The 22987-nt window shown below is 43.1% G+C and overlaps 1 protein-coding gene and 1 long non-coding RNA gene across 3 annotated transcripts in view; one reads left to right on the top strand and one right to left on the bottom strand.

Moving 5' to 3' along the window:
• Nucleotides 1-811: 811 nt before the first annotated feature.
• Nucleotides 812-22987, top strand: part of LOC143764712 (uncharacterized) — a 73409-nt gene continuing 51233 nt past the window's right edge. Inside the window, exons 1-2 of the long non-coding RNA XR_013213256.1 lie at nucleotides 812-921; nucleotides 2164-2302. This is a non-coding gene — a long non-coding RNA (uncharacterized LOC143764712). The remainder of the gene's footprint in view (nucleotides 922-2163; nucleotides 2303-22987) is intronic.
• LOC143764711 (NXPE family member 1-like) overlaps nucleotides 9647-22987 on the bottom strand; it is a 764240-nt gene continuing 750899 nt past the window's right edge. For both annotated transcript variants that reach the window (XM_077250568.1, XM_077250567.1), the window contains exon 6: nucleotides 9647-12335. In XM_077250568.1, the coding sequence (XP_077106683.1) occupies nucleotides 11797-12335 (539 nt within the window). In that variant the 3' untranslated portion in view covers nucleotides 9647-11796. The remainder of the gene's footprint in view (nucleotides 12336-22987) is intronic.

Here is a 22987-nt window from a genome sequence, read left to right as displayed (position 1 = left end):
TGCCGCTGTTTATGGTTCAAAAGTGGCTTTACCTGGGGAATGCGGCACCTGTAGCCCATCTCCGGCACACGCCTGTGTGTGTGTTTCCATACCAGACTCAGTCCACTGCTTCCTCAGGTTCCCCAAGGTCTGGAATCGGTCCTTCTCCACAATCTTCCTCAGGGTCCGGTCACCTCTTCTCGTTGTACAGCGTTTTCTGCCACATTGTTTCCTTCCAACAGACTTACCATTGAGGTGCCTTGATACAGCACTCTGGGAACAGCCTATTTGTTGAGAAATTTCTTTCTGGGTCTTACCCTCTTGCTTGAGGGTGTCAATGATGGCCTTCTTGACATCTGTCAGGTCGCTAGTCTTACCCATGATGGGGGTTTTGAGTAATGAACCAGGCAGGGAGTTTTTAAAAGCCTCAGGTATCTTTTGCATGTGTTTAGAGTTAATTAGTTGATTCAGAAGATTAGGGTAATAGGTCGTTTAGAGAACCTTTTCTTGATATGCTAATTTATTGAGACAGGTTTTTTGGGTTATCAGGAGTTGTATGCCAAAATCATCAGTATTAAAACAATCAAAGACCTGACAAATTTCAGTTGGTGGATAATGAATCTATAATATATGAAAGTTTAATTGTAATCATCACATTATGGTAAATAATGAAATTTAACACTATATGCTAATTTTTTGAGAAGGACCTGTACTCGTATCTTACAGACACGAGTACAATAGAAGATCTGACTGCAGTGACTAGAATGGAGGTGATTTCGGGAGGTAATGATGTCACTGGAAGGGGTGGGGTGGGGCCTCCTTCATTCCAGTGAAGACATGATAGCAGGAAGCTGCTGGAGAAAATAAGTGGGAAATGAGGGGTTTCACCTGCACCATGGAGCCATGCGAGGAGAGGACTGAGGGTCTGCAGCATGGAGCTGTGTGAGGAGATTACCAATGTGTGCGGGGAATGGGGGGATGATGAGGGGCTGTGTAGTGGATGATGAGAGGCTGTGTTGGGAATGGGAGATGATGATGAGGGGCTGTGTAGTGGATAATGAGAGTCTGTATGGGGAATTGGGGGGATGATGATGAGGGGCTGTGTAGTGGATGATAAGAGGCTGTGGGGAATGGAGGGATAATGATGAGGGGCTGTGTAGTGGATAATGAGAGGCTGTGTGGGGAATGGAGGGATAATGATGAGGGGCTGTGCAGTGGATGATGAGAGGCTATGTGGGGAATGGGGGGATGATGAGGGGCTTTGGGGAGAAGGGGGGTGATGAGGGGCTGTATGGGGTGATGGGGGGCTATGTGGGGAATGGGGGGATGAGAGGCTGTGTGGGTGATGAGGCACTGAGGGGGAGATGGGGTTGATGAGGGGCTGTGGGGGATGAGGAGATGGGGGTGATGAGGGGCTGTGTGGGGAATGGGGGGATGAGAGGCTGTGTGGGTGATGATGAGGGGCTTTATTGGGTTGATGAGGGGCTGTGTGGGGATGAGGAGATGGGGGTGATGAGGGGCTGTATGGGGAATGGGGGATTTATTGTGTGGGGAGAATTGGAGTGGGGATGGGGGGATTTAATGTGTGAGGGAGATTTGAGGACACAAAATGAAGAGCAAAGGGGAAGATGGGGGGCATATATGAGGAAACAGTACAGGGGAATGGGTTAGCATGTATGAGGAAACAGTATGGGGGAATGAGGGCATGTATGAGGAAACATGTATGAGGGTGATGGAGAGTTAGGTGAGCAGGCAGTGTAGAAAGTTAGGGGGTAAATATATGATGAGACAGTATGGTAAACAGGAGGGATGTGAGAGGAGACAGTATGAGGAGGGAGGGGAATAGTGTGAGGAGACAGTATGGGGGAGAAAAGTGAGTGGGCACAGAATAGAAACTGAGTAGTGGGGGTGTAGCATGAGGGGACAGTGTAAGGGCACAGCCAGGAGGGGACAGTATACCTAGGAGGGGGAGTGTGATGATAGAGTACAGTATAAATACTGGGACCTATAGGGGGGACACAGTGTGAGAGGACAGAGTGAAGAGGGGCCGGTATGGAAAGGAGAGGTCAGTGTGAAGAGCATGTACCATAAAAGGACAATGTGAGGGTCATATTTTGTGCAGACCATAGTAGTGAGGGGCAATTTTTTATTCAGGAGCATTATAATGACACTTGTATCTTTAAGGGCATCATGTGGAGATTTTCTGCAAAAGAGCAGAGAATATGGAAGTCTGCAGAGACGGCTGTGGATGAGAAAACTCTTCATGGGGTCGGGACAACATGAAGAAAAGGAGAATGACTCCAGAGACGACATCATCTATAAGGTACCTGGATGTAAATGTTATTTGTGATACTGACTAACTCTCATGTTTTTATTTATGTTAGGAGCATTAAAGGGGATGTCCAGGTTTGTAATGAGTCTGCAGTTACTCTTTGTGATTGCAGACTTCTGAATTCTCACAGTGCGCACTGCACGCTGTCAGGATTCTCTCATGCTGGCGATTTACATTCATGCGATCACGTGCTGAGTAGACATGCGTGCCCCACTCAATGAAAATGAACTGAGCAAGGTCAGGCACGTCTAGTCGGAATGTGCTCAGAAGTATACAAATCACATGCTTGTGCTGACATAACTGTCCACCGGCAAGGGAGAATCCTAAAAGTGTGCAGTGTATGCGACGTGAGAATTCAGAAGCCTGCGATGTCAGGATTCAGCTCTGCAGGTTCCAGTAGTCGTCACATGGACACTTCACTCATATGCGATTTTCATACTTATAGTCTTGTGACAATGAACTTCTCTTCTGTTTCTCTGTTTTTCACTGAATATTGAGAGCATTTGGGAGAGGAGCTCGTGGGTACATGACTAAGTGTGCAAATCGCATATGTCCTGAGGGGGCGCCAAACTGAACTCTTGCCCCGGGTGTCAGAAACCCTAGATACACCTCTGCTATGGACTCATCATACTTCGCACCCCCTAACAAATGTCCTACTGTAGTATTCTTTAAATGTTGTGCTTTCTTCTTATTAATCTATTTGTAATCTAGCCTGAAGGATCCATTGTGCTCTGAAAGCTTGCAAACATGTTATTTTCTGGTTAGCCAATGGAGGTATCACTCCCAGAATACTTTTGTTGTCATTGGCAGAAAAGTATTCACATCGATTTTTCTGGCTAACACAGTACCACAATATAATTTGTTACTGTACATCTATTTAATATTGTTATACTATTATTTTTGTATACCCCGTTACACCTTTTGGGGAACAAAAATTAATTGAAGTGACAAGAAAAACATTGTAAACTACTGAAGTTTATGAACTTAATCCCATATGATGTACTATTCCGTCGAGGTGACCTGGGACTTAATTCTCAGGGACGGGATAGTACGTCATAGGCGATCGGCCGCGCTCACGGGGGGAGCGCGGCCGATCGCCGCTGGGTGTCAGCTGATTATTACAGCTGACATCCGGCACTATGTGCCAAGAGTGGTCACAGACCGCTCCCGACACATTAGCCCCCGGAACACTGCTATCAAACATGATCGCAGCGTTTCGGCGGCACAGGGAAGCATTGCGCAGGGAGAGGGCTCCCTGCGTGCTTCCCTGAGACCCTCGGAACAACGTTATGTGATCGCGTTGTTCTGAGCGTCTCCTCCCTGCAGGCCCCAAATCCAGAATGGCTGCGGGGCTCCTTCCGGGTCCTGCATGGAGGTGGCTTGCAAGCGCCTTCTCAGAGCAGGCGCCGGCAAGGCTGGAGCACTGCTTGTCAGATCGCTGATCTGACACAGTGCTTTGCAAAGGGTCAGATCAGCGATCTGACACTATACTGTGAAGTGCCACACCGGACAAAGTAAAAAAGTTTTTAAAAAAATATTTACATGTGTAAAAAAAAAAGAAAAAAGAAATTCCTAAATAATGAAAAAAACAAACAAATATTGTTCCAATAAATACATTTCTTTATCTAAATAAAAAACAAACAATAAAAGTACACGTGTTTAGTATTGCAGCGTCCGTAACGACCTGACCTATAAAACTGTCCCACTAATTAACCCCTTCAGTGAACACTGTAAAAAAACAAACAAAAAAAACAAGGCAAAAGATAACGCTTTATTATCATACCGCCGAACAAAAAGTGTAATAACACGCGATCAAAAAGATGGATATAAATAACCATGGTACAGCTGAAAATATCATCTTGTCTCGCAAAAAATGAGCCACCATACAGTATCATCAGCAAAAAAATAAAAAAGTTATAGTCCTCAGAATAAAGCGATGCAAAAATAATTTTTTTTATATAAAATAGTTTTTATCGTATAAAGCGCCAAAACATAAATGATACAAAATGATATAAATGTGGTATTGCTGTAATCGTACTGACCCGAAGAATAAAACTGTTTTATCAATTTTACCAAAAGTGATATGGTATAAACTCCCCTTCCCCCAAAATAAATTCATGAATAGCTGTTTTTTGGTCATTCTGCCTCACAAAAATTGGAATAAAAAGCGATCAAAAAATGTCATGTGCCCGAAATGGTACCAATAAAAACATCAAATCATCCTGCAAAAAACAAGACCTCACATGACTCTGTAGAAATATGGAAAAATGATAGCTCTCAAAATGTGGAGACGCAAAAACTATTTTTTGCAATAAAAAGCATCTTTTAGTGTGTGACAGCTGCCATTCATACAAACCCGCTATAAAAGTAAATCAAACCCCCCTTCATCACCCCCTTAGTTAGGGAAAAATAATAAAATTAAAAAAATGTATTTATTTCCATTTTCCCATTAGGGTTAGGGATAGGGTTGGGGTTAAAGTTAGGGTTTGGCTACAGTTAGGGTTGGGGCTACAATTAGGGTTGGGGTTGGGGCTACAGTTAAGGTTGGGGATACAGTTAGGGTTGTGGTTAAAGTTAGGGTTAGGGCTAAAGATAGGGTTAGTGTTGGGGTTAGAGTTAGGGTTGGGGCTAAAGTTAGGGTTTGGATTACATTTACAGTTGGGATTAGGGTTGGGATTAGGGTTAGGGATGTATCAGGGTTACGGGTGTGGTTAGAGTTATGGTTGGGATTAGGGTTAGGGGTGTGTTGGATTTAGGGGTGTGGTTAGGGTTGCGATTAGGGTTAGGGGTGTGTTTGGGTTAGGGGTGTGGTTGGGATTAGGGTTAGGGGCATGTTCGGGTTAGGGGTGTGGTTAGGGTTATGGTTAGGGTTGGGATTAGGGTTAGGGGTGTGTTAGGGTTTCAGTTAGAATTGGGGGGTTTCCACTGTTGGGACATAGTGTCCGATCTGAATTCCAGCCAATTCTGCCTTGAAAAAGTAAAATAGTGCTCCTTCCCTTCCAAGCTCTCCCATGCGCCAAAACAGGGGTTTACGTCAACATATGGGAAAATCTAAATTTGGGGGGCTAAAAATAATTTTTGTTGGAAAAAAATATTTTTTTATTTTCACGGCTCTGCGTTATAAACTGTAATGAAACACTTGGGGGTTCAAAGTTCTCACAACACATCTAGATAAGTTCCTTAGGGGGTCTAGTTTCCAATATGGGGTCACTTGTTGGGGGTTTCTACTGTCTAGGTACATCAGGGGCTCTGCAAACGCAATGTGACGCCTGCAAACCAATCCATCTAAGTCTGCATTCCAAACGGCGCTCCTTCCCTTCCGAACTCTGTCATGCGCTAAAACGGTGGTTCCCCCCCACATATGGGGTATCAGGGTACTCAGGACAAATTGGACAACAACTTTTGGTGTCCAATTTCTCCTGTTACCCTTGGGAAAATACAAAACTGGGGGCTAAAAAATAATTTTTGTGGAAAAAAAAAGAATTTTTATTTTCATGGCTCTGCGATATAAACTGTAGTGAAACACTTGGGGGTTCAAAGTTCTCACAACACATCTAGATATATTACAGGATGATTTATGTAAACTAGAAGATTGGGCTGATACATGGCAAATGAGCTTTAATGGGGATAAATGTAAAGTCATGCACTTGGGTAGAAGTAATTAGATGAATAACTATGTGCTTAATTCTAAAACTCTGGGCAAAACCGTTAATGAAAAAGACCTGGGTGTATGGGTGGATGACAAACTCATATTCAGTGACCAGTGTCAGGCAGCTGCTACAAAAGCAAATAAAATAATGGGATGTATTAAAAGAGGCATAGATGCTCATGAGGAGAACATAATTTTACCTCTATACAAGTCACTAGTGCGACCAAACTTAGAATACTGTGCACAGTTCTGGTCTCCGGTGTATAAGAAAGACATAGCTGAACTAGAGCGAGTGCAGAGAAGATCGACCAAGGTTATTAGAGGACTGGGGGGTCTGCAATACCAAGATAGGTTATTACACTTGGGGCTGTTTAGTTTGGAAAAACGAAGACTAAGGGGTGATCTTATTTTAATGTATACATATATGAGGGGACAGTACAAAGACCTTTCTGATGATCTTTTTAATCATAGACCTGAGACAGGGATAAGGGGGCATCCTCTACGTCTGGAGGAAAGAAGGTTTAAGCATAATAACAGACGCAGATTCTTTACTGTAAGAGCAGTGAGACTATGGAACTCTCTGCCGTATGATGTTGTAATGAGTGATTCATTACTTAAATTTAAGAGGGGACTGGATGCCTTTCTGGAAAAGTATAATGTTGCAGGGTATATATACTAGATTCCTTGATAGGGCGTTGATCCAGGGAACTAGTCTGATTGCCGTATGTGGAGTCGGGAAGGAATATTTTTCCCAAGATTGGAGCTTACTATTTGCCACATGGTTTTTTTTTTTGCCTTCCTCTGGATCAACATGTTAGGGCATGTTAGGTTAGGCTATGGGTTGAACTAGATGGACTTAAAGTCTTCCTTCAACCTTAAAGGGAACCTGTCACCCCGTTTTTTCCGTATGAGATAAAAATACTGTGAAATAGGGCCTGAGCTGTGCATTACAATAGTGTATTTTGTGGACCCCGATTCCCCACCTATGCTGCCAAAATACGCTACCAAAGTAGCCGTTTTCGCCTGTCAATCAGGCTGGTCTGGTCAGATGGGCGTGGTGTCTTCCCCGCAGATGGAGATCGCGGCGGCCATTTTCCTGAAGCCGAGATGCGAACTCTCCTTCAGGAAAATGGCCGCCGCGATCTCCATCTGCGCACGTGCGGCATCCCGCGGCCATTTTCCTGAAGCCCCGGGCAGCAGAGCGCTCGATCTGCGCACGCGCGGCCACAGGAAGATGGCCGCCCCCACCGATCACCAGGGGAATAGCGCAGATCGCGTTCTTTTCCCTCCCCTGTGCAGTGGATTCTGGACTTGGGCATGCGCAAACCACTACGCCACCAACGGAAAAATAAGCAAGATCTGGGGGAAGACACCACACCCATCTGACCAGACCAGCCTGATTGACAGGCGAAAACGGCTACTTTGGTAACGTATTTTGGCAGCATAGGTGGGGAATCGGGGTCCACAAAATACAGTATTGTAATGCACAGCTCAGGCCCTATTTAACAGTATTTTCATCTCATATCGAAAAAACGGGGTGACAGGTTCCCTTTAATAACTATGTTACTATGTTAGATAAGTTCATTAACTTCTGTGAAGCACTTGTTGGGTCAAAGTGCTTACCACACATCTAGGTAAGTTCCTTAGGGGGTCTACTTTCCAAAATGGTGTCACTTGTGCGGGGTTTCAATGTTTAGGCACATCAGGGGCTCTCCATAGGCGACATGGCGCCCCATCTCAATTCTAGTCAATTTTGCATTGAAAAGTCAAATGGCGCTCCTTCCCTTCCTAGCTCTGCCATGCGCCCAAACAGTGGTTTACCCCCACATATGGTGTATCAGCGTACTCAGGACAAATTGCACAACAATGTTTGGGGTCCAATTTCTTCTGTTACCTTTGGTAAAATAAAACAAATTGGAGCTGAAGTAAATTTTTTGTGAAAAAAAGTTAAATGTTCATTTTTTTCAAACATTCCAAAAATTCATGTGAAATACCTGAAGGGTTAATAAACTTCTTGAATGTGGTTTTGAGCACCTTGAGGGGTGCAGTTTTTAGAATAGTGTCACACTTGGGTATTTTCTATCATATTGACCCCTCAAAATGACTTCAAATGTGATGTGGTCCCTAAAAAAAATGATGTTGTAAAAATGAGAAATTGCTGGTCAACTTTTAACCCTTATAACTCCCTAACAAAAAAAAATTTTGCTTCCAAAATTGTGCTGATGTAAAGTAGAAATGTGGGAAATGTTACTTATTAAGTATTTTGTGTGACATATCTCTGTGATTTAAGGGCAAAAAATTCAAAGTTGGAAAATTGCGAAATTTTCAAAATTTTCGCCAAATTTCTGTTTTTTCACAAATAAACGCAGGTAATATCAAATAAATTTTTACCACTATCATGAAGTACAATATGTCACAAGAAACTTTCTCAGAATCATCAGGATCTGTTGAAGCGTTCCAGAGTTTTAACCTCATAAAAGGACAGTGGTCAGAATTGTAAAAACTGGCCCCGTCATTAACGTGCAAACCACCCTTGGGGAATAAGGGGTTAATTCATCCAAAAAACTTTAAAAATACAGGAACATAATGGTACTGGGGGCAGGAAGTCCCGATAACAGCACTAATACATAAGACTGCGGCACTCAGGTACTCTATACACCATATCTTATTAATATATGCTGGATCACATATACTTTATGTCATGGCTCTTCTCTTTGCCATGCAGCATATGCACTTTAGAATTATACCTAGCTATTTTCTAATAATAATAAGAGTAACTAAAGTGTGGAAAGGAGGAAGGGAATTTCCAGCACGTCCATCCAGTGTAAGTAAAATTTCCAAGTTTATTAGAACATTTTATAAAAACAGTTTTCTAAAAAAGAGAGAGACTCTCTGCCTGACACGTTTCTGGCGCACCACGGTCCTATGACTAAGGGCGCCGTGGTGCGCCAGAAACGCTTCAGGAAGAGAGTCTCTCTCTCTTTTTTAGAAAACAGGTTTTTTTTAAATGTTCTAATAAACTTGGAAATTTTACTTACACTGGATGGACGTGCTGGAAATTCCCTTCCTCCTTTCCTACTTCAGCTGAAATCACCAGCAGGTACTGCACCCACCAGTTACATTCATTTGCAACAGCTTACAATGCATGAAGACACAAAAGAGCACAGTGAGGTCAAAAATACTCTGTTGTAAAAAAAAATCACAGTAATCAGCAAGTGCTAGTCAAAAGATGTAAAGAAAACAGGGTATTTAGTTGATACGTTTTTTTGCAAAAAAATGTATACTAAGCTGCTCCACCAAATCGTCAAGGTATACCCTTATAGAGCAGTCCTAACTAATGTATAGAATCCCTATCTGATGTATTTAAAACCTGATCATCTGTATAGTACCTGTATAAGCAGGGTTCAGAGAAGGACTATCCATGTGGATATGCAGGATGGAACAGCTTACAATGCATGTCTAAGCGTGTCAAGCTCCAACTTTTCCCTCTCCCTCCTCTCTCCCTCGGACATAACTAAAGTGTGATGGCAGCTTTATTGATATATTGCCCTAGAAAGTAATTCACGAGGACTTGTATCTACCTCCATTTTCTCCAGTAGCATTATGTTCCTGTTCCTTTATTTTTAAAGTTTTTTAGAAGAATTAATAAACTTCAGTATTTTACAATGTTTTTATTGTCACTTCAATTAATTTTTGTGCCCCATAAGACGTATCACAAATACAAAAATAATAGTATAGTATATTGTTTCAGAGAAGTGCTACCCATAAGTGATGGTCAACCTTTATACGTAAGGACTATTTGTTATATATATTTAATATTGTTGTGCACTGGGGGTATTCTTCTAGGTGTTTTTTATTGTTCATTATTAAGCTTATATTTTAAGGGATATATTGTATGTACACACAATGGGCAACAAGGTGAAAACAGGCTTGGGAGTAAAGGAGTTAAAGGAAACAATTATGTTTACGTTGAACATACTACTGTATATATCCCAGTAAAAATGTTTTTCATCTTTTTAGCCATTGATAAACTTTCAAATATTTTTTATTAATATATATTTGACATATTGGCATAAAATATTAATTTATTAAAGAGTTCTACATTAAAGAAATTCCCACTGCATGTGTCAAATAACCTGAAAAATAGTACACTGCTCAAAAAAATAAAGGGAACACTAAAATCCCACATCCTAGATATCACTGAATTAAATATTCCAGTAGTAAATCTTTATTCATTACATAGTGGAATGTGTTGACAACAATAAAACCTCAAAATTATCAGCGTAAATCACAACTAATATCCCACAGAGGTCTGGAATTGGAATGATGCTCAAAATCAAAGTGGAAAATGAAGTTACAGGCTGATCCAACTTCAGTGGAAATGCCTCAAGACAAGGAAATGATGCTCAGCAGTGTGTGTGGCCTCCACGTGCCTGTATGACCTCCCTATACCGCCTGGGCATGCTCTTGATGAGGCAACAGATGGTCTCCTGAGGGATCTCCTCCCAGACCTGGACTAAAGCATCCGCCAATTCCTGGACTCTGGTCTGTGGTGCAATGTGACGTTGGTGGATGGTGCAAGACATGATGTCCCAGATGTGTTCAATCAGATTCAGGTCTGGGAAATGGGCGGGCCAGTCCACAGCTTCAATCCATTCATCTTGCAGGAACTGCTGACACACTCCAGCCACATGAGGTCTGGCATTGTCCTGCATTAGGAGGAACCCAGGGCCAAACGCACCAGGGGTCTGAGGATCTCATCTCGGAACATAATTGCAGTCAGGCTACCTCTGGCAAGCACATGGAGGGCTGTGCGGCCCTCCAAAGAAATGCCACCCCACACCATTACTGACCCACTGCCAAACCGGTCATGTTGAAGAATGTTGCAGGCAGCAGATCGCAGTTCATGGCGTCTCCAGACTCTGTCATGTCTGTTACATGTGCTCAGTGTGAACCTGCTTTTATCTGTGAAGAGCACAGGGCGCCAGTGGCGAATTTGCCAATCTTGGTGTTCTGTGGCAAATGCCAAGCGTCCTGCACGGTGTTGGACTGTGAGCACAACCCCCCATCTGTGGACGTCGGGACTCAGACCATCCTCTTGGAGTCGGTTTTTAACCATTTGTGCAGACACATGGACATTTGTGGCCTGATGGAGGTCATTTTGCAGGGCTCTGGAAGTGCTCCTCCTGTTCCTCCTTGCACAAAGGCTGAGGTAGTGGTCCTGCTGCTTGGTTGTTGCCCTCCTACGGCCCCCTCCACGTCTCCTGGTGTACTGGCCTGTCTCCTAAACACTATACTGACAGATACAGAAAACCTTCTTGCCACAGCTCACATTGATGTGCCATTCTGGATGAGCTGCGCTACCTGAGCCACTTGTGCGGGTTGCAGAGTCTGTCTCATGCTACCATGAGTGTGAAAGCACAACCAACATTCAAAAGTGACCAAAACATCTGCCAGAAAGCATTGGTACTGAGATGTGGTCTGTGGTCCCCACCTGCAGAACCACTCCTTTATTGCGTGTGTCTTGATAATTGCCAATAATTTCCATCTGTTGTCTATTCTATTTGCACAACAGCATGTGAAATTTTCAAACAGTGTTGCTTCCTAAGTGGACAGTTTGAGTTCACAGAAGTTTGATTTACTTGGAGTTATATTCTGTTGTTTAAGTGTTCCCTTTATTTTTTTGAGCAGTGTATATATTGGCTATGATAACTTTTTCTTCAATTACAGTATTTGGTATGAAGAATAGATTATGTAGATTATGAGTTAATCAATAATGTATAGTTCTCTGTAAATTGTATACAAGGCACAACATTTTTCCCATATATTTTTGAAATTAGCTACATATATATGTCATAAGCATGTTCACCTCGTTTCTTAAATAGGGTTCTGGCGGATGCAATTCATTTGTATTAAATGCTGTAGTCATGTCCCAGCCATTAACAAACCCAACATTGAGATCTTTGAAGACTATTTCCATTATGAAGTAGTGAACATATGCATGGAAGTCAGTCATTCCTTCATACTCAGTTTCCATTACACTTGTATTCTCAGTCTTAATGATAACTTTTGTTTCTGGGCTTCTAAGGAAGAGACGTTCTATAGCATGACGAATGTTGAGGAGTCTTCGGATGTAGTGATGAGCAGGGAATAATCTGAAATGTACTCCAATGTTTAGTGCAATCACAGTATGCTCATTGCCTCCAATAAGGTCGATTTCACGTGGGATAGAGCGCTCTTCTCTGAGAGATATAAATCCCAAGTACACAAATGGCCTTCCATGTCTTTTCCAAATAACTTGTATATTTCTTTCTATGTCCACTCCTAAATGCTTCTGTGCCCACCCTTCTTCATAGACGTTCATAAGAGAAAGTGCTGTAAAAAGAAAATCCGTATTACCAAATTAAATATAAACACGTCAATAAAAAACATATTTATTTGCAGTTTGCTGTCATGAAAACTGCTAAATAGTGATGCACATGCATGCTCAGTGATACACGAATATCACTCGAGTATCTAGGTGCTCGGATGTGTTTGGCACTCATTGAGTATTGGCTGGTGCTCGGACTGAATGCTCGAATCCCCACCCCGTTTGTATGGCGTCTGTTACAGAGTAAAAGCTCACAGACACAAAAAGAGGACTTAAAAATCCTCCAGAAAATTGAAAAAAATCACAGAGAAAAAAGCAGAGATGATTACCTGCTGAAGCCTCCAAACAAATGCACCAGCAGGGCGCATGGGACCCGATTAATGATGGCAAAAAACAGGTGCAAAAAATACCGATGAAACAACCACTTTCAATCCAGTGTTGGCTGTATGTGGCATTGTTCACACAGGCAATGCAGAGCATCTGGTTTACAGCCTATTACTAACGCACATAAACTAATACCTTACATACATTGATATGTGGGTTTTTTTTTGCACTTTATCTTGCAGGGCGCAGTCGGACTAAGATGGCTCTGTAAACTGTAGGCCTCTATTCACACAGCATGCATTTTGTAGCACTGGGCGGCCCGCCTGTATGTGCGTTAGTAATAGGCTGTAAACCAGATGCTTTGCATTGCCTGTGTGAACAATGCCACATACAGACTATTATCGCTTATCTTTCTGTGCACTAATGCCAAACAGCCAACACTGGATTGAAAGTGGTTGTTTCATCGGTATTTTTTGCACCTGTGTTTTTGCCATTATTAATCGGGTCCGATGCGCCCTGCTGGTGCATTTGTTTGGAGGCTTCAGCAGGTAATCATCTCTGCTTTTTTCTCTGCGATTTTTTTCGTCTGTTACAGAGCCAATAAACATTGCGGGATTGCCTGCCAGTCACTGTAATGCCATAGATCTTGGTAGTTGCATTACTGTGATTGGCTGACCGCATTACCTCATTAAAGGGTAAAAATAAACTGTCCCCACCATGCTCGACACACTGATGCCATTGCGCATCTCAAGGTCAGTTGTGATTGGAGGGAGAGAATAGTCCATCATGCTTGTCTGTGCATAGTTTAATTAACCAGAGTCCTCTAGAAGTGCTACTGATGCTGATCCATCATACTAAAAGTCCTTCTAAGGGCTAATCTTTTTCTTTTTCTCTTTCTATGCAATACATTCTGCATTTAGCCAAGGGATAGCTGCTGAAACAAAGAGAGTGGCTGACTACAGCCTCGAGGCAGAGCTTAGGGTTTGCAGTCCGTTGCTATATATATATAGCTGCTGCAGGTGCCCACATTTAGTTTTTATGTTTTGCTGAAAAAATTGACTGTATTGTTATCCATACTATTTATCAAACTTTGTGTAAAATTATGGTGGTTTAAAAGTTTTATAAACCGCTTGTACAGCTACAATTCACAATTTTTTTTTGTTCCAATAATTGACTACTGTCATCCATACTATTTAACATGCTTTGTATGAAATGAATATGGTTTAAAAGTTTGAAAAACCTCTTGGCCTGCTACAGGTGACCAAATTTAAGTTTTTTTAAGAAAAAAAGTTTCAATTAATCAAGGAAACTTTGGTTTTCAGAAAACGTGCAATTCCAAAATGCGTAAGGCATGCGGTAAGAAGCGGGGAAGTGGAAGAGCTGATGACGGTTCATGTCGATGGCGAGGAAGTGGTGCAGGTGGAGAACAAGCAACATGCTCATCCACAAGATATAATTTCCTTTCGCACTTTGCAGGGAGGCACGGGACACTACTTCTAAAGCCAGACCAGTGCAGAGAGGTTGCCGGTTGGATATCAGATAATGCTTTCAGCTTGCTTGCAAGCACCACCCAGTCTAACACACGGTCTAGTCTCACCACCGAAGAGTCTGGATCACTTAGTACTTACCCTGGTCATCCCTCCTCCCACCATGTAACATTCCAGGAGACTAGTGATTTCACACTAGGACACTCCAAGGAGCTCTTTACTAGAGATGAGCGAATATGTTCGGAAAACTATTGCCAAACATAAATCCGGCACAAATATGGTACATTCTGATTTGTGATCGGTAACATGAGAATTTTTCTTAAAATCGTAAAAAGTCGGTAACATTTGGTAAAAGATAGAATAAAAGTCGGTAATTCATGTACGGCGTCCAGTAAAATCACAGCGTGACAGGTTATAATAGAAAAGTTAGAATAGGTATATACACATAGATATATACACTCACTGGCCACTTTATTAGGTACACCTGTCCAACTTCTTGTTAACACTTAATTTCTAATCAGCCAATCACATGGCGGCAACTCAGTGCATTTAGGCATGTAGACATGGTCAAGACAATCTCCTGCAGTTCAAACCGAGCATCAGTATGGGGAAGAAAGGTGATTTGAGTGCCTTTGAACGTGGCATGGTTGTTGGTGCCAGAAGGGCTGGTCTGAGTATTTCAGAAACTGCTGATCTACTGGGATTTTCACGCACAACCATCTCTAGGGTTTACAGAGAATGGTCCGAAAAAGAAAAAAAATCCAGTGAGCGGCAGTTCTGTGGACGGAAATGCCTTGTTGATGCCAGAGGTCAGAGGAGAATGGGCAGACTGGTTCGAGCTGATAGAAAGGCAACAGTGACTCAAATCGCCACCCGTTACAACCAAGGTAGGCCTAAGAGCATCTCTGAACGCACAGTGCGTTGAACTTTGAGGCAGATGGGCTACAGCAGCAGAAGACCACACCAGGTACCACTCCTTTCAGCTAAGAACAGGAAACTGAGGCTACAATTTGTACAAGCTCATCGAAATTGGACAGTAGAAGATTGGAAAAACGTTGCTTGGTCTGATGAGTCTCGATTTCTGCTGCGACATTCGGATGGTAGGGTCAGAATTTGGCGTAAACAACATGAAAGCATGGATCCATCCTGCCTTGTATGGAGCATCTTTGGGATGTGCAGCCGACAAATCTGCGGCAACTGTGTGATGCCATCATGTCAATATGGACCAAAATCTCTGAGGAATGCTTCCAGCACCTTGTTGAATCTATGCCACGAAGAATTGAGGCAGTTCTGAAGGCAAAAGGGGGTCCAACCCGTTACTAGCATGGTGTACCTAATAAAGTGGCCGGTGAGTGTAGATGTCAGTGATATACACACATTTATATGTAAATATATTACATAGATAGATAGATGAAAAGCCGGCAATTCAGCAGCTGCGGTAGTGTAAAATCACACCAGGAGCCGACAGGATAGAAAAGATGGATTACATACAGTAAATCAAAATGAGATAGGTAGATACAGTGGGTATGGAGAGCATTCAGACCCCTTTACATTTTTCACTCTGTGTTTCATTGCAGCCATTTGGTAAATTCAAAAAAGTTCATTTTTTTTCACATTAATGTACACTCTGCACCCCATCTTGACTGAAAAAAACAGAAATGAAGACATTTTTGCATATTTATTAAAAAAGAAAAACTGAAATATCACATGGTCATTAGTATTCAGACCCTTTGCTCAGACACTGATTTTTGACTCACACGCTGTCCATCTCCTTGTGATCCTCCTTGACATGGTTCTACTCCTTCATTGGAGTTCAGCTATGTTTAATTAAACTGATAGGACTTAATTTGGAAAGGCACACACCTGTCTATATAAGACCTCACAGCTCATAGTGCATGTCAGATCAAATGAGAATCATGAGGTCAAAGGAACTGGCCAAAGAGCTCAGAGACAGAATTATGGCAAGGCATAGATCTGGCCAAGGTTACAAAAGAATTTCTGTAGTACTCAAGGTTCCTAAGAGCACAGGTCCTCCATAATCCTTAAATGGAAGAAGTTTGGGACCACCAGAAGTCTTCCTAGACCTGGCCGTCCAGCCAAACTGAGCAATCGTGGGAGAAGAGCCTTGGTGAGAGAGGTAATGAAGAACCCCAAGATCACTATGGCTGAGCTCCAGAGATGCAGTAGGGAGATTGGAGAAAGTTCCACAAAGTCAACTATCACTGCTGCCCTCCAATAGTCGGGCCTTTATGGCAGAGTGACCCTACAGAAGCCTCTCCTCAGTGAAAAACATATAAAAGCCACATAGAGTTTGCGAAAAACACATGAAGGACTTCCAGACTAGGAGAAATAAGATTCTCTGGTTTGATGAGACAAAGACAGACGTTTTTGGTGATAATTCTAAGCGGTATGTGTGGAGAAAACCAGGCACTGCTCATCACCTGCCCAATACAATCCCAACAGTGAAACATGGTGGTGGCAGCATCATGCTATTGGGGTGTTTTTCAGCTGCAGGGACCAGACGACTGGTTGTCATTGAAGGAAACTTGAATGCGGCCAAGTACAGAGATATCCTGGATGAAAACCTCTTCCAGAGTGCTCTGGACCTCAGACTTTGCCGAAGGTTCACCTTCCAACAAGACAATGACCCTAAGCACACAGCTAAAATAACAAAGGAGTGGCTTCAGAACAACTCTGTTACCATTCATGACAGGCCCAGCCAGAGTCCTGACCTAAACCCAATTGAGCATCTCTGGAGAGACCTGAAAATGGGGCTGTCCACCAACGTTCACCATCCAACCTGACGGAACTGGAGAGGATCTGCAAGGAAGAATGGCAGAGGATCCCCAAATCTAGGTGTGAAAAACTTGTTGCATCATTCCCAAGAAGACTCATGGCCGTACTATCTCAAAAGGGTGCTTCTACTCAATACTGAGCAAAGGGTTTAAATACTTATGACCATGTGATATTGCAGTTTTTCTTTTGTAAAAAATTTGCTAAAATTTCTACATTGTTTTTTTCAGTCAAGATGGGGTGCAGAGTGTACATTAATGAGAAAAAAGTGAACTTTTTTGAATTTACCAAATGGCTCTAATGAAATAAAGAGTGAAAAATGTAAAGGGGTCTGAATACTTTCCGTACCCACTGTATATACTGTAGATGTCAGTGACAAATACAATTAGTACAGTGTGTGTACAGCTTACTGTACATGTACAGTGGGGAAAAAAGTATTTAGTCAGCCACCAATTGTGCAAGTTGTCCCACTTAAAAAGATCAGAGAGGCCTGTAATTGACATCATAGGTAGACCACAACTATCAGAGTCAAAATGAGAAAACAAATCACCTTGTCTGATTTGACAAGATTTTTTTGTGCAAATTATGGTGAAAAACAAGTATTTGGTCATTAACCCCTTCCCGACCCATGACGCCACGTAGGCGTCATGAAAACCCGTGCCAATCCGACCCATGACGCCTATGCGGCGTCATGGAATGATCGCGTCGCTGCAGAGCGGGTGAAAGGGTTAACTCCGATTTCACCCGTTCTGCAGGGAGAGGGGGAGTGGTACTTCAGCCCAGGGGGGGTGGCTTCACCCCCCCGTGGCTACGATCGCTCTGATTGGCTGTTGAAAGTGAAACTGCCAATCAGAGCGATTTGTAATATTTCACCTAAAAAACTGGTGAAATATTACAATCCAGCCATGGCCGATGCTGCAATATCATCGGCCATGGCTGGAAATACTGAAGTGACCCCCCCCCACCCCACCGATCGCCCCTCCCAAGCCACCGATCTGTCCCGTAGTCCCCTCCGTCCTGTGCTCCGCTCCCCCGTCCTCCTGTCCCCTCCCCCCGTGCTCCTATGTCACCCCCCGTGCTCCGACGCCCCCCCCGTGCCCCGATCTCCCCCCCCTTATACTTACCGAGGCTCCCGGTGCCTGTCCGCCTCCTCCAAGGGTGCCGCCATCTTCCAAAATGGCGGGCGCATGCTCAGTGCGCCCGCCGAATCTGCCGGCCGGCAGATTCATTACAAAGTACATTTTGATCGCTGTGGTAGGTTCTATCACAGCGATCAAAATAAAAAAAATAATAAATAAACCCCCCCTTTATCACCCCCATAGGTAGGGACAATAATAAAATAAAGAAAATATTTTTTTTTCTTTTTCCACTAGCGTTAGGGTTAGAACTAGGGGTAGGGTTAGGGGTAGGGTTAGGGTTACGGGTAGGGTTAGGGGTAGGGTTAGGGTTATGGCATGTGCACACAGTGCGGATTTGGCTGATCCACAGCGGATTGGCCGCGGATCCGCAGCGGATTGGCCGCGGATCCGCAGCGGATTGGCAGCGGATCCGCAGCGGATTGGCCGCTGCGAATTCGTAGCAGTTTTCCATCAGGTTTACAGTACCATGTACACCTATGGAAAACCAAATCCGCTGTGCCCATGGTGCGGAAAATTCCGTGCAGAAACGCTGCGTTGTATTTTCCGCAGCATGTCAATTCTTTGTGCGGATTCCGCAGTGTTTTACACCTGTTCTTCAATAGGAATCCGCAGGTGAAATCCGCACAAAAAAACACTGGAAATCTGCTGTAAATCCGCAGGTAAAACGCAGTGCCTTTTACCTGCAGATTTTTCAAAAATCGTGCGGAAAAATCTCACACAAATCCGCAACGTGGGCACATAGCCTTAGGGTTAGGGTTGGAATTAGAGTTAGGGTTGGAATTAGGGCTAGGGTTGGAAATAGGGTTAAGATTAGGCTTGTGGTTAGGGTTACGGATAGGGTTAGGGGTGCGTTGGGGTTACAGTTGTGGTTAGGGTTGGGATTAGGGTTAGGGTTGGGATTAGGGTTAGGATTAGGGTTGGAATTAGGGTTACGGGTGTGTTGCGGTTAGGGTTGTGGTTAGGGGTGTGTTGGGGTTAGGGTTGTGATTAGGGTTATGGCTACAGTTGGGATTAGGATTAGGGGTGTGTTGGGGTTAGTGTTGAAGTTAGAATTGAGGGGTTTCCACTGTTTAGGCACATCAGGGGTCTCCAAACGCAACATGGCGCCACCATTGATTCCAGCCAATCTTGCGTTCAAAAAGTCAAATGGTGCTCCCTCCCTTCCAAGCCCCGACGTGCGCCCAAACAGTGGTTTACCCCCACATTTGGGGTACCAGCGTACTCAGGACAAACTGGGCAACAACTGTTGGGGTCCAATTTCTCCTGTTACCCTTGCAAAAATAAAAAATTACTTGCTAAAACATAATTTTTGAGGAAAGAACAATTATTTTTTATTTTCACGGCTCTGCGTTATAAACTTCTGTGAAGCACTTGGGGGTTGAAAGTGCTCACCACACATCTAGATAAGTTCCTTCGGGGGTCTAGTTTCCAAAATGGGGTCAGTTGTGGGGTGTTTCTACTGTTTAGGCACATCAGGGGCTCTGCAAATGCAACGTGATGCCCGCAGACCATTCCATCAAAGTCTGCATTTCAAATGTCACTACTTCCCTTCCGAGCCCTGACGTGTGCCCAAACAGTGGTTTACCCCCACATATGGGGTACCAGCACACGCACAACAAACTGGGCAACAAATATTGGGGCCCAATTTCTCCTGTTACCCTTGTGAAAATAAAAATTGCTTGCTAAAACATCTTTTTTGAGGAAAGAAAAATGATTTTTTATTTTCACGGCTCTGCGTTGTAAACTTCTGTGAAGCACTTGGGGGTTGAACGTGCTCATCACACATCTAGATAAGTTCCTTGGGGGGGTCTAGTTTCCAAAATGGGGTCACTTGTGGGGTGTTTCTACTGTTTAGGCACATCAGGGGCTCTGCAAATGCAATGTGACGCCCGCAGACCATTCCATCAAAGTCTGCATTTCAAATGTCACTACTTCCCTTCCGAGCCCTGACGTGTGCCCAAACAGTGGTTTACCCCCACATATGGGGTACCAGAACACTCACAACAAACTGGGCAACAAATATTGGGGCCCAATTTCTCCTGTTACCCTTGTGAAAATAAAAAATTGCTTGCTAAAACATCTTTTTTGAGGAAAGAAAAATGATTTTTTATTTTCACGGCTCTGCGTTGTAAACTTCTGTGAAGCACTTGGGGGTTGAACGTGCTCACCACACATCTAGATAAGTTCCTTGGGGGGGTCTAGTTTCCAAAATGGGGTCACTTGTGGGGGGTTTCTACTGTTTATGCATATCAGGGGCTCTGCAAACGTAACATGATGCCCGCAGACCATTCCATCAAAGTCTGCATTCCAAAACGTCACTACTTCCCTTCCGAGCCCCGGCATGTGCCCAAACAGTGGTTTACCCCCATATATGGGGTATCAGCGTACTCAGGAGAAACTGGACAACAACTTTTGGGTCCAATTTCTCCTGTTACTCTTGCAAAAATAACAAATTCTGGGCTAAAAAAATATTTTTGAGGAAAGGAAACACATTTATTATTTTCATGGCTCTGCGTTATAAACTTCTGTGAAGCACTTGGGGGTTCAAAGTGCTCACCACACATCTAGATAAGTTCCCTTGGGGGTCTAGATTCCAAAATGAAGTCACTTGTGGGGAGTTCCTACTGTTTAGGCACATCAGGGGCTCTGCAAAAGCAACCTGACGCCTGCAGAGCATTCCATCAAAGTCTGCGTCACAAAATGTCACTACTTCCCTTCCGAACCCCGACGTGTGCCAAAACAGTGGTTTACCCCCACATATGGGGTATCCGCGTACTCAGGAGAAACTGGACAACAACTTTTGTGGTCCAATTTATCCTGTTACCCTTGGGAAAATAAAAAATTGTGGGCTAAAAAATCATTTTTGAGAAAAGAAAAATTATTTTTTATTTTCATGGCTCTGCGTTATAAACTTCTGTGAAGCACTTGGGGGTTCAAAGTGCTCACCACACATCTAGGTTAGTTCCTTGGGAGGTCTAGTTTCCAAAATGGGGTCACTTGTGCGGGAGCTCCAATGTTTAGGCACACAGGGGCTCTCCAAACGCGACATGGTGTCCGCTAATGATTGGAGCTAATTTTCCATTCAAAAAGCCAAATGGCGTGCCTTCCCTTCCAAGCCCTGCCGTGCGCCCAAACAGTGGTTTACCCCCACATATGGGGTATCATCGTACTCAGGACAAACTGGAAAACAACATTTGGGGTCCAATTTCTCCTATTACCCTTGGGAAAATAAAAAATTCTGGGCTAAAAATCATTTTTGAGGAAAGAAAAATTATTTTTTATTTTCACGGCTCTGCGTTATAAACTTCTGTGAAGCACCTGGGGGTTATAAGTGCTCACTATGCATCTAGATAAGTTCCTTGGGGGGTCTAGTTTCCAAAATGGGGTCACTTGTAGGGGATCTCCAATGTTTAGGCACACAGGGGCTCTCCAAACGCGACATGGTGTCCGCTAACGATTTGAGCTAATTTTCCATTCAAAAAGTCAAATGGCACACCTCCCCTTCCGAGCCTTGCCGTGCACCCAAACAGTGGTTTACCCCCACATATGAGGTATCGTCGTACTCAGGAGAAATTGCCCAACAAATTTTAGGATCCATTTTATCCTGTTGCCCATGTGAAAATGAAAGAATTGAGGCTAAAAGAAATTTTGTGTGAAAAAAAAGTACTTTTTCATTTTTGCGGATCAATTTGTGAAGCACCTGGGGGTTTAAAGTGCTCACTATGCCTCTAGATAAGTTCCTTGGGGGGTCTAGTTTCCAAAATGGGGTCACTTGTGGAGGAGCTCCAATGTTTAGGCACACAGGGGCATTCCAAAAGCGACATGGTGTCCGCTAACGATGGAGATAATTTTTCATTCAAAAAGTCAAATGGCGCTCCTTCCCTTCCGAGCCTTACCATGTGCCCAAACAGTGGTTTACCCCCACATGTGAGGTATCGGTGTACTCAGGAGAAATTGTCCAACAAATTTTAGGATCCATTTTATCCTGTTGCCCATGTGAAAATGAAAAAATTGAGGCTAAAATAATTTTTTTGTGAAAAAAAAGTACTTTTTCATTTTTACGGATCAATTTGTGAAGCACCTGGGGGTTTAAAGTGCTCACTATGCTTCTAGATAAGTTCCTTGGGGGGTCTAGTTTCCAAAATGGGGTCACTTGTGGGGGAGCTCCAATGTTTAGGCACACGGGGGCTCTCCAAACGCGACATGGTGTCCGCTAAAGATTGGAGCCAATTTTTCATTCAAAAAGTCAAATGGCGCTCCTTCCCTTCCGAGCCCTGCCGTGCACCCAAACAGTGGTTTACCCCCACATATGAGGTATCAGCGTACTCAGGACAAATTGGACAACAACGTCCGTGGTCCAGTTTCTCCTTTTACCCTTGGGAAAATAAAAAAAGTGTTGCTAAAATATCATTTTTGTTACTAAAAAGTTAAATGTTCATTTTTTACTTCCATGTTGCTTCTGCTGCTGTGAAACACCTGAAGGGTTAATAAACTTCTTGAATGTGGTTTTGAGCACCTTGAGGGGTGCAGTTTTTAGAATGGTGTCACTTTTGGGTATTTTCAGCCATATAGAACCCTCAAAATGACTTCAAATGTGAGGTGGTCCCTAAAAAAATGGTTTTGTAAATTTTGTTGTAAAAATGAGAAATCACTGGTCAAATTTTAACCCTTATAACTTCCTAGCAAAAAAAAAATTTGTTTCCAAAATTGTGCTGATGTAAAGTAGACATGTGGGAAACGTTATTTATTAACTATTTTGTGTCACATAACTCTCTGGTTTAACAGAATAAAAATTCAAAATGTGAAAATTGCGAAATTTTCAAAATTTTCGCCAAATTTCCATTTTTTTCACAAATAAACTCAGAAATTATCGACCTAAATTTACCACTAACATGAAGCCCAATATGTCACGAA

Source organism: Ranitomeya variabilis, chromosome 4, assembly GCF_051348905.1.
Source record: "Ranitomeya variabilis isolate aRanVar5 chromosome 4, aRanVar5.hap1, whole genome shotgun sequence".
Classification (NCBI taxonomy): Eukaryota; Metazoa; Chordata; class Amphibia; order Anura; family Dendrobatidae; genus Ranitomeya; species Ranitomeya variabilis.
Note: the sequence above shows the minus strand (reverse complement) of the source record. Positions and strands in the feature narration are given on the sequence as shown.